The sequence below is a fragment of the Vespa velutina genome, chromosome 1 (assembly GCF_912470025.1).
Source record: "Vespa velutina chromosome 1, iVesVel2.1, whole genome shotgun sequence".
Classification (NCBI taxonomy): domain Eukaryota; kingdom Metazoa; phylum Arthropoda; class Insecta; order Hymenoptera; family Vespidae; genus Vespa; species Vespa velutina.
The window spans coordinates 12,668,726-12,681,874 of NC_062188.1; the positions used below are offsets into that span (position 1 = coordinate 12,668,726).

Genomic DNA, 13,149 nt, shown 5'->3' on the forward strand with positions numbered 1-13,149 from the left:
AAAGAAAAAAAAAAAATAAATGAAAAAAGGGGGACAGAAAAAATAAAACAAAATTAAATTATTGTTAATCGTGTGACACATTAACGTGTGACATAACAAACGAGGAAATACGTCGCAAATTTGAAATTTTCGCAATTGTCAACGAAATACTATTTATATTATATACGCATGTTACATTCACCAACGTGGATATCATTATATTTATCTTATCTACACGTGATGGAACGCACGTTGATCATTTTTTTTTAATATTTATATATATATATATATTTTTTTTCTTTTTCTCTTTTTTTTCTTTTCAATTTTTTTTTCGTTTTTTTTTTTTGGTTGAAATCTACAGAAACAGAGACGGCGAGTTTGTCCAGCAAGTTCACCTTGAAAAGAACTGCGCCTTAATGGGTCAGCAAAATAAATACACGTTCTCTGTTTTCCTTCTATGGTCGAATCGAATGATCCCGGAACAGATACTCTCACCTGTACGTTCAATAATTCAATAATTTTTCTTTTTTCTTTTTTTTTTGTTCTTTTCTGTATTGGTAAGGTGACTGACTCGTAACAAGAAATTAAAAAATAAAAAATGAAAGAAAAAATATAATTACCGGATCTATCATTCTTACAAATCTTAATACAACTGTAGGATATGAATATGATTTATTTATTATGAATTTGATTTATTTTATCATTATATTTAAGGAACATTTATTTTAAATATAAACAAAAAAAATTGATATCGTCCATATTTTTACTTTCTTTATTGCGTTTTCCTCTCTTCTTCTTTTTTTCTTATATATTCGAAACGATTTTTCTTTTATTCTTTGTTTTTTCTTTTTTCTTTTTTATTTATGAGATTATTGCAATTTAATTGATGACATTGAGATACGAACATGAGTTACTTGTCAGATATAATTTGTTAGAAATTTATTTTAAATACAAAAAAGAATGATATTAATAATTTTTAAATTATAAATAATAATGAAAATAATACTTTCAAATGTCGAGAAAATAAATTTTTTATAACAATTTAGAAATTATAACGAATAGAAATATAATCGAACGTCGATGATCTTATTTAACATTGTCAACACGTGTTCGTGGTTTCTCATGCGGTTTTGTTACTCTTGTATGTGCGAATGAAAAATACAAATGAATATTTTTGATATCGTTTTCACGGTCTGCGAGGTTACTATAAATCCATCTATATTAATGCACATAAAAAAAAGAAAAAACAAAAAAATATATTTATTTCCAACATGGTTTGAAGTATTATTGTAATATTCGTAGATATTAATTCTATTCGTGTGATTGCAAAATTACGTATAATAATTTTATTAATGTTTAGAATAAAAAACAATTTATTTTATGAAAAAATTATAGCTATCATTCCTGTTTTTTAAAATTTATTAAGGATCCAGTATAATATTTGCTTTTTCTTTTTCTGAGGATTTTTAAAGAAATATAAAATTATCACACATTAAAGAGTTAACAAGCGCAAAAAAAGATTAGACAAAAAAGAATGAAAAATTCGAGGACCATAATGGTCCATTCTAAATGGCAAGAATGCATAAAATAAACGAAACTTCCACGTGGATTGAGGATCGTGCTTATCTCAATGCGTAAAAGAAGAGAAAGCCATTTCTCCTTAACGAAATATGAACGTAATAAATTAAATGTTTACTTGTATATACATATCTGTATATATATATATATATATATATATATATATAAACATATTACATAGATACAATATACATATATCAAATGATGTTTAATGTTATAACATTGAAACTATTAAACTCATCAAAAAGATGAATGTCAGAATCACTTTTTTTACAATTATTAAAATAATTTTAATTATCACAAAAACGTCAAAAAAACTCTATTTTTCTTTATTCGTTATTGTACAATTAAATATATTAAAAAAAAAACAAATAACGAATAAAGGAAAAATCAAAAAAGTTTTGTTGTATCTATATTGATATATCTATATTGATGTATCTATATTGATATATCTTTTATACAATATATACTATGAATAATATTATAAAATTATTTTATTATTTATTTTATTTTATTTAAATTATTACAAATTGTTTGATTGACGTTAAATGTTATATATAATATGTCTATAAATAATATTATAAAAAATTATTTTATTTTATTTTATTTTATTTGATTTTAAATTATTATAAATATTTATATAGAAATGTTCGTAGAGAATATTCCACGTATATATTATAAAAAAAAAAAAATTAATCAATAATTGTACTTTTAATTATTTGATTTTTAAAGAAAAAATTTATAGGAAACTATCTTTCCTCTATCTCTTATGATGATACCCTGTAGAAAAGAAAAATTAATAATTTGTTTTATATAAAAGTTGCGTAAGTAGATTAAAACGAATTTATGTCAGTATTTCAGGATTTTTCTAATTATTACTTTCAATGTTTCTTTTTCCTTTTCTTTTTTTTGTTTCTTTTTTTTTTTGGTGTTTTACAATTTCTAGCAATCATACGAAGTTAAACGTACTAAATCTTGAAAATAAGTGGGTCGGAGAAGGCGCGCAAGATGTCTGAGTTGGTGTGCAAGATGCCGCAAGGTGTTGGGAATCAAAGGGAAAAGAGAAAGAAGAAAAGTGAGTCAGTCGCGTGATTCTCGAGTCTCTCCATATTTTCCGAGAGCGTCCCACTGCTCTTGTACCTCGGAAAGGCCGGTATGTTCAATTGAATGATAGCAATGACTTTATTGCACGTAGTCAACTCTATTACACCGACCTTTTATTCTCTCGAATGTCCTCGAAGCTCTCGAGCGTTATTCGTTATGAAAAAATAAAAAAAAAAAAGAAAGAACGAAAGAAAGAAAAAAAGAAAGAGAAAAGTTACAACGAGCGATTATCTACTCTTACTAGATAACAGAGATTTATAGTGAATAAATACAACAATAAAAAGAAAAAGAAAATAATAATAAGAAAAATGTTTTTGTACGTTATTTAAAAATGAATACCTTTTTATAGACTGCAATAAAAAATTCGAAATTTTTTAATATACATAAATATAGAAATAATATATAAATATAAATATAAATACATACAAACATACATATATATATATATATATATATATATATATATATATACACAAAAATTAATTAATATTATTATTGTAAAATACATAAAATTTTTTATAATAATACTATTTTTGTAATAGTATATTTACAAAATAACAAAATATCTAAAATATATTTTATATAATAATTGACATTAAAACTATCAAATTCAATAAAGTTACGATAATTCGAATTTTAAGTATCTTATTTTATTTTTAAAATCATAATTACCATAAAAATGTTTATTTCAAGCAAAGTAAAATGTGTGATAAAAATATATCGCTAAAATTAATATGTGAAACAAAAATAATGTATTATTGCAACAAGAACTAATAAGTTTCTTAGAAATTTCTTCTCTAGTTTAGATAGTCTTATCTATGATAAAAAAAAACAAATATATTTTTATATTTTGTAAATCTGTCTTGGTAATCCTCTTTTAAATATCTTTAATATCAGCAACATCTATTTATTCAAGATTAATTATTTTAATATTAAAAATCATGTGGAATAGTCGTATTTCACGATACACGGTGACATATAACAGTGATTTTATAACTTCTTAAACGGGTTATTGTGATTTTTATGATATTTATTGAAATATATATATATATATATACAGTATCTCATTTGAAGATTCATGCACAAATTATTTTCCAAACTACAATTCGGGTCAAAAAAATATTTCAAATAGAACTTACCCTGTTTCGAGGTGGAGTCTTATAGTTGTCACAAATCTTCTCTATGTAGACCTGCTTCCGGGATTTCAAGGTGACCTTTGTTTTATTATACGGAACTTGAATTATCTTAAAAGATCAAAGTGTTATGGCCAATAAATAAAATAAAAGATAGAGTTACTTAAATAAAAATATACCCAAATATAAACAGTTCCATATAAAACAACAAACGTTAGTTTGAAATCTTAGGTAAAGGAAAATCAAGAAAATTTGTGACCATCATAAAATGTCCCTTTACTACCTTCCTCGAAATAGATTAAGATTTCTTTGAAAAATTTTTGAAATTTATATTGAAATCTATTAAAATTTATATTTGTTTTAAGATTATTTATATGTATATATAGATGTATTTTACATATAATTAATATTTTACCTTATTAAGAATTAATATTTCATTTTTTTCTATTATTTTATATACTTTATACAACACATCTCTTTCAACATATCTATTAAAATATTCTAAGCTGTTCGTACGGTCTATAAAGTTATTAGATTTTTAATGATATGCGCGTACACCACTCTTGTACACCATTATAACTTTTCACGAGATTTTATAATATGGAGAATAAATATAGACGAAGATCCATCGACGAGTAATAAAAAAATCACAAGAGTATTTAATCGACGAGAAAATTCAAATAAATCTACGACTTTGCGTATCACGACGTAAAAGCGCATAAAATTTAATCCTTCGACCGTTGTTTACGCCGGTCTTTCGAAATTGCAGAAAATCTTTCGACTCTTATCATTATCATACTGAATAAAATGAGAATATACACTGATGTGATGCTGGTATTAAAATTGAAATGAAAGTACATATAGAGAGTATATATATATATATATAAAATTATAAGTTGATAAAAACATTATTATTTTTTCATAAAATATTATTAAAAAAAAAATAACTAGTAATAATCATTTCATATACATATACTAATAGCTAGCAATTGTAATAATAATAAAATATTATAAATATGTATATGTATACATAATGAAATATTAATCTTCTCATCGACTATGATTCATTATTTTCTTTTTCTTCTCTTAAACAATATTTTAAGACCTAAGTTTTAAAAAATATTGATGAGATAATTATCGTTGTTCGAATGTCGAAATCAGAAATACGAAGGCCGAATTGAAAAAAAAAGAAATACTTGAAAATATTGACACACTGTGTCAGCGACATCGTTGAGAGAGACGTTGCGTGTTAGCGCGTTAGCTACTCGGAGAACTGGCCAATCAGCCAAGCATAACTGTCCATAATCCATAAGTACCTATTTACAAATACGTAGAAGAGATAGGTACATTCATATGTATGTACATATGTCTGTATGTACGTATATGTTTACTACGGCAAAAGTCTCTCGAAAGAAAGAGAATTCGAAAAAAATGAACAAATTCACAAATATTTATAAATTATTTGTTTATCAAAATTTCTCTTTATTTTATGAACGCTAGTTTAAGATTATTTTATTATGAAAGTAATAGTGAGTAAATAATGTTTGAGATTTGATTATCCTTTTTTTTCCTCTTTTTTTAATACTTCAAACCTTTTAATCGAAAGAAGTTATATATTTTAAGTATAAAAATGAGTAATAATAATAATAATAATAATAATAATAATAATAATAATAATAATAATAATAATAATAATTTTTAATTAAATATAAAATACTCAGTATAGCTTAATCATATTAAAACACACCTGATTCTTCACGTAGGAGATTGCTAATCGTTAAAAAAATCTCCCTACATATTTCTTTCTCTTATATATCGCTAACGAGAGAGATAACAAGATAAGGACATAATCGATTGGTCCCAACAGGATCGATCGAATTACATCAAATTACTTCAGTTAGGATACATTCTTACATTCCTACGTATGTACATAGATATACACGTATATATGTACATAGAACATTCCTACGTTCACGTACGACTCTTCAAGAGAAGAAAAAAAAACGCATACAGGAGATTAGAACAGATAGAATAATCGCTAACCTATATAAGTTATATCGATTTGACTATTTTCGTGTTTGCTCGACAACGATTCTTTACCATTTGTTCGATTATATTTCTTATCTAGAATCGATGGACGTTCAAAACGCGTTTTTAACGACTAATTGCAAGTACGACACGAATTGACTATCGGTCTTATCAGGACGATCGAAAATATCCAAATTGTTCTCATATCTTTTATTTGTCGATCTCATATTATTTATTCATTCATTTAAAAATTACTGTTTTTAAAGCAATATTAATAATTTCTCATAATTAAAAAAGAAATATCGTACAAGTTAAAAAATAACATTAATTTAATATATCGGTAACTAATTAATTACTTACTAATTAGTGTTTTGAAATGTCAGATCAATTATCGTAATGGAATGGTCGAAGGATAAACAATCTTCAAAAGTCATATTAATGTTTGGTCTTTTACACAAGGACGTCTATATATATATACATATATACATACATACATATATATATATATATCTTAATATATATATCTATATATTAAGATTTAGATATAATTAACGTGAAAATATTTCGAAAGTTCCATAGATTCTTGTATTTTAAAGGAAGAAAAGCATGGAATGTAGCCTATTTATTTACTCTGATACGTTTCAAGAACTCGCCTTCTTGTGCTTATCGTCGCTCGATTAAAAATCTTCGGGCACGATAAACTTTCTCTTTCTCATCGTTCGCGCATACGTTATAAATCGATCAGTATTCTTATTTGGACCGTCGGAATCTTTACAAAACAAAAAATAAACAAACAAACGAATAAACGACGATTTTGGTATCAGCAGCAACGCTAATACAATCATTGCATGGTCGATAAACAATCTTCTTCATAAAAAACTATATGATAAAGACGCTATTTTTGTACAGACTGTGTTCGAAAACGTCGTAGAAAACTTTCTGTTTTTTTTCAATAATATTCATTAAAACTAAATGAAACTCTTATATACGCGGTCACGATAAACGCATATGCATGAAAACATCATTGAAAGGTAATATATGCGTACACCATTACCTACGTCGAAATTTTTTATTGGATAAAGAGATATGAGTACTTTCGGTACTTTTAATGTCTTTATTCCAAGGCGTGGCAAGAAAATTACAAACTAAGCAATCAAGTAAACAAGGGAAAGAAAGAAAGAAAGAAAGAAAGAAAAGAATAAATAAAAAAAAAAGAGGAAAGAAAAGAAAAAAAAACGAAGTAGAAAAAATATTTTATGTACGCACCAACTTCGGCATGTTGAACAAAAAATTCCAACATATCTTCGGCCCTTTGTTATTGTTACCGTCTTTTCTCAATCAACCGCGAAACCTTCGCGGTTCTTCCTCCTTGTTCTCTTCGACGACAAATAGTTTGTTCGTTTTGATCCTGGAGTGCGCGCGCGCGCGCGCCAAATAGAACGCTCATAAAAAGTAATAAAAGGCGAGTCGCGTCCTCATTGACGTCTTTTTGTGATTATACATATGATTATCGAATTTCTTTTCGATAATCTTGACAATCATGGAAAGTCTTCCGAAAGTCGGAAGTCTTAGAAAAAAAGAGAGAGAAAGATTAAGATAGAGAAAAGTAATTTGTCGATAAAAAGACAACAAATAACGCAATCTACGAATACGGAGAAAGCTAAAAAAAAAAAAATAGAAAGAAAAGTATAAAAAAATTGGTCAACGGCAAATATCGTTCAAAGTTTTTCTATTTTTTCGTATTTGTTATTCTTCTCTGTCTTCTTTTTATTTACTTAAAATTCGATCTTGCGTTCGATCTTTCTCTAACTTCATCCTAAAAATGAAGATGAAAGACGAAAAAAAATCGATAATAATAAACACTTGGTAGTAAGAAACGACGATGACAACACACCTTCTCTCACGGGTTTCGCGTTTAAACTGAAACTGATTCTGCGGAACTGTGCGCAGCTTCGTCTGGGCCCGCGAAAGTTAGCTGCGCATGCGCGTCTACTCGACTCGTCATCGCCACTCTCGAGAAAGTATCTTCCACCGTTCACTCCCCTCCCCCCTCCCTAACCAGTCATTCTCTTTTTCTCCTTACATCGCTAAACGCCAAACTTATTTCTTCTTCCATGTCCATCATCTTCCAAGTTACTTTTTTTCACGAGAAAGAGATAATTGAGAGAACAAGACATGAATGGAAGCGTCATTAAAGGGTTACTGACGTTAATTAATATCAATTTATATGCGTCAGTCGCGGTGCAATCCGTTGATTCGTGCCATCCTCACAAATTCCATCGGTCTTTATAATTTCATTAAAAATTCTTAAGATAGATATTTTTTTTTCTCTTATAACATTAACTACGTTTTTCCTCTTTTATCTTTCTTTCTTTCTTTCTTCCTTTTTTTTTTCTTTCTTTATTTCTGTTCCTTTTTTTTTTTGATAATAAAATAAATAATAAGTTAATGAAATTTGAAAAAGCTTAGATATATAAAATTTTTTTTTAAATTTCTTCTATTAAATGGAATAAGTTAATTTCGTTTTATTGGACTATCGTGAATTATTCTATAGTAATAAAAGATAGATTATTAGAGATAAAATAGGATTTATCTGAAATTGATCGAATACTTTCAAAGTACATACATGGTGAACCAATATTAGATCAGACAAAGTTGGAACAACAAAGACCACGTGCGGCATAAATATTTAAGCGAGTATGTGAGTGTGAATCAATTGCGAGATGAGTACGATCAAGTTTGGTTAAGATCATCGTTGATCCGGGATCCCTTTTACGGTTTAACTCGTTCTCTGAACGAACGATCATCAAATCTTATATGTAAAATTACATAATGATTACTAATTTATATATAAATGATATATATATATATATATATATATATATATATATATATTATAAATGAATAATAATTATGTTTCTTTATATAATATAAAGCTTTTTGCTTATCGCACTTATAATTAACATTATTTTTTAAAGTAAAAATCCGATATGGAATAATTATATAACGAATAATAAAAGAATTAATTGTTTATTATTGGCAATAGTTTTGTCCTATTTAATTAATTTATTTATATATTTTCTTTTATTACTTTGTAAGATAATTCTTGAAAAATATTCACAATCCTCTATCAACCAATCACCAGTATTCTTCCGATAATATTTGATATCCAAACATATGTGTGTATGTATGTGTATATGTATATACATATGTATATATATATATATATATATATATATATATATATATATATATATATATATATACGTATATCTATCGATTAAAAGCGAAATCTTTCCTTAGCGACAAATTTAATTAGTTGACAAATTATCAAAAATTTAGAGGACGCGATAAGCTCGTCCACGTGATCGCAACTCGCGAAAATAATTCTTTTTCTTTTCTTTTTTTTTTTTTCTTTTTCTGTTTCATACGGAAATCGTCGGAGATTGGATCGATACGGATCGTCGATCATGTTCGAACTTCCTGGGTCATTTAATGTTTTTTTCTCTTTCCTTTTTTTCATCGATCATTACAGAAAAGTATAGGTATTAGTGGTACGATTTTCAAATTGAGTTCATTATTGAGAATAATCGTTAAAAATTATGTTTGGAATCAAATGTTGTTAATGTTTAAAACGAAATCGAAAAAGGTTAAGGGAGTACTGCTTGAATGATCCTAACCAATATATACAGCATATAAATTATATTATACTTGTTTACGTGAAGGTTGAGTAAATATGCGTGTATTGGTGCATCTATACCTACATATATGCATACATACAAGAATTCGAAGTTGACGATTCTACGTGTCGAGGAAAGATATGTACGATATCTCTTACATGACGTCACGATATCAATAAATCGTCATTAAGCAAAAGATCGATCGCGGGTGCCGATCATTTGACGATAGATAAATACTCATACATTTGTTCTTACTTAGTCAGTTATTTTTTTTTCTCTTTTTACTTTTATCTTTTTTTTTTATCTTTTTTTTTATTATTTTATTTTTTTATTTTTTTATTTTTTTATTTTTTTATTCTCAAAGAAAAATAATTATTAATAACTTTACGATAACGCGAATCGTTCACAATTTTCTTCGAGAATGTTCGACTCTCAACCTTCCTCACCCGTTCACCATCTTTTAACTCGCTCTCGAATACATTCTCGTGTCGTTGCTCGAAGAAGGTTGCTGAAAAACGTACGCTAAATACGTTTCTCTTTTACACGCGAGACCTTCCTGAATGAACGATCAAATTATACATCTATATATTGAAGATATTTTTCTTTTTTTTCTTTTTTTATTATATATGTGCATATATTTTAATTAATTATTAACGTACTCGTACAATAGTCAATTTTCTGACATGTTCTATCTCTTTTTGTATTGAATCTTGTTATCAAGAAAGATTTTTGGAGTGGGCGGATATTCCCGAGACTAATCGTCTCCAATTGTGAGCCATTATTTATCGCACGTGCTAAATGCCAATTTAAAAAAAAAAATTAATAATTAAACGAAAGGTAAAAGAAAAAAACGATTTTATTTTTAGAAAATAAAAATAAAGATACACACACACGCGTTACTGCATGTAATTAATTCATTTGATCCGTTCTCTTATCGTTCGGTGATTAAATTTTTTTTTCGATTTTATTCTATTCCTCTCTTTTCTCGATTTTTATCATGAAATTGTAAATGTCTGAAAATTAGGAAGGTGTGCGATAGAGAAATAGTCGTAGAATCGCGTGTATGTCTTGTAATTAGCACAAAGTGTTATTCACCGTTCGTGGTTACGATCAGGATGAAAGAATGTAACTTCGCCCACATCGAATGAAGATCGTTGATGATCATTTTTGAACCCCCTTAACCTTGCACGCTCGCGTGCAAATTGACGATATTATCATAAATACGATCTCAAGAACACGTACTCGTTTGCAAGAAAGAGAGAGAGAGAGAGAGAGAGAGAGAGAGAAAGAGGGAGGAAGGGAGCACATTTCTATATATATTTTAATAAATTTTTATTTTGTAAAATTTGCTAATAAAATCTTAAAAGTCAAATGACGTTAAATGAAAGTGATAGATTAAATAAAATCGTAGAAATTTTAAACGGATTGTTTTTTTTTTTGCAAATTTTAAACAGACGATAAATATGGATAGATAGACGTATAAATAAAATGTAGGAAGCGATGTACTATAGAGATGGCACATTTGAATATTAATTGCTACGAGTCGAGATGCACATATAAACGATATTTATTCATTTTACAAATTGAAATTGTTTGTTATAATCTTCGAAGAGGTCTTATAATTCATTATGATAAGTAAATAAAAAGTAAAAATTTGATATTTGTAATTTTTGAAAATTTTGATACTACTTATATTGATTATATAACTTTTATATTGGTTATTTGATAAAAAGTATTAGACAAATTGATTTGAGAAAATTGAGACTTATTATAGACTTAACGGAAGTCATTGATTTAAAATCAATGATTTTAAGCTGATATTGATATTATCGATTGAAAATAATATGTTCAGACAATGATTGATAATATAGGGAAAGAACCGGACGATTATACTTATCTTTAAAGGTACCAATGAGGTCGGCCACTGTTAGTACGACGAAAAGTGTGTATATACGTCGTACCGTTTCATTTCTCGAATGTCTCGCATCCGGACGCGACTCGCGTATTTCATGATCATCGTATCGTCGAACGATCCATGCGCTTGCTTACGTGAGCTCCTCGCGTGCTCGCACATTTCACATATTTTAGTTAGCTAGCCGAAAGAGGTGCGGTCTCTATTGCGAATGCAAAATGCATAAAGGTGAGGTCTCTGAACGCGATACGATTTCGGCTATGCAGCTTTACGTCATCACCATCTTTTTCCATCTATCTAACGTAACAATTAATATTTTCATCATTTTCCTATTAGAAATATTTAGATAAAGTTAATTATACCGATTCATATAAACTTGACTGTTTAAGCCTTTGATAAATAATTTTTTATTAATTTACTTTTTTCTTTTCTAAAAATGTTTAACAAGATATTATGCTATGTCCTAATTATTAAGTAAATATAACAAAGGAAATAATAGCAAAGTTACAGTATCAACATATTCTTTTTTTGCATAGATTACATTAAATATTAAGTTGTAATTCATAAACTATATGCATTTAAGAATTGCTCAAATCTTTCTATTATATTTTTTTGAAATTTTTAAGAATATATTATATATTATAAAAGCTATTAAATTGATATAACAAAAAGAAGAAAAATAATAGAAAAATTACAACATTATAGTATTTCTGATAAAATATATATATTATATATTATTTTGTAATTTAACAAGTATTTAAATTTAAAGATTTGATAAAAATGTTAAATAACAATTAACGAATATAGTTAGATGTAACCTGAGACTCAAATTTAGATTATTCTAAATTTGGGACTCAAATAAAAATGGAAAATTTTCAGTTTCATATGAAATATGATTAACGATAATGATTACAATTTAGAGTAATCAATTTAATAGCTTTTTAACTATCTCTTCTTATTATTATTCTATTTGATAGGATATATCCATAGAGGTCGTTAAATTACAAATTACAAATATCAAGAATCTTTTAATTGCTTGTACTCACTGATTTTGTTCTTCGTATACATGATGCCGCATGTGACACGAATTCCTAACATTTGCCACATAATCTTTATAATAATTAAAGTCTCCTCTTCTTTCTTCTTTTAATTGTATAATCGTACTTAACGCAATTTCAATCGACGAGGACCGTCATTCCATAGTGAAACTTTTTAATCGCAGTATCATAGTAAAGTTGCCGTTAGTCTATACAAGTGATTCTCAACCTTTTATGCTTCACGTACTCCCTAGAAATGTGTATCTAACTCTAGCATGCATATCATTTAAATACATTGAAGTATAATTATAGTATAATAATGAGAATAAAATAAAAAAAAATATATATATATATATATACTGACATAAACAATTCAACGAATCTTATAAAATTATAAATATTTTGCGGTATAATCAGTCAAACGATTAAATGTCAGTGTCAATGCGTAACTTAAAAAATTACTGCGTATGGATTCTTGCACCATGCGTGCATTTGAGAATCCCTAGTCTATACGTTTAGTCTGTAATAACAAAATGCGAAGGCGTACTAGCGTAACAGGAAATACGTGTAAATAATTCGAAATTTCTACTATTAATTTCTATGCGTGTCACTTTATGGAATTTCGTATCGTCTAATTCGTATATAGTTAACTTTCAACTGCATTTGTTATTCTATTATCAATTCCTCATTTTTTTTTT

The 13,149-nt window shown here is 27.0% G+C and overlaps 1 protein-coding gene across 4 annotated transcripts in view; it reads right to left on the minus strand.

Moving 5' to 3' along the window:
• The window catches only part of LOC124949545, a 67,350-nt gene that overhangs the window by 33,631 nt on the left and 20,570 nt on the right, over positions 1-13,149 (minus strand). For 2 of the 4 annotated variants that reach the window (XM_047494821.1, XM_047494811.1), the window contains exon 1: positions 7,089-7,747. The exons of the other annotated variants lie outside the window; for them this stretch is intronic. In XM_047494821.1, the coding sequence (XP_047350777.1) occupies positions 7,089-7,122 (34 nt within the window). In that variant the 5' untranslated portion in view covers positions 7,123-7,747. Of the gene's footprint in view, positions 1-7,088; positions 7,748-13,149 lie in introns of those variants that run through there. 4 annotated transcript variants of the gene reach the window in all.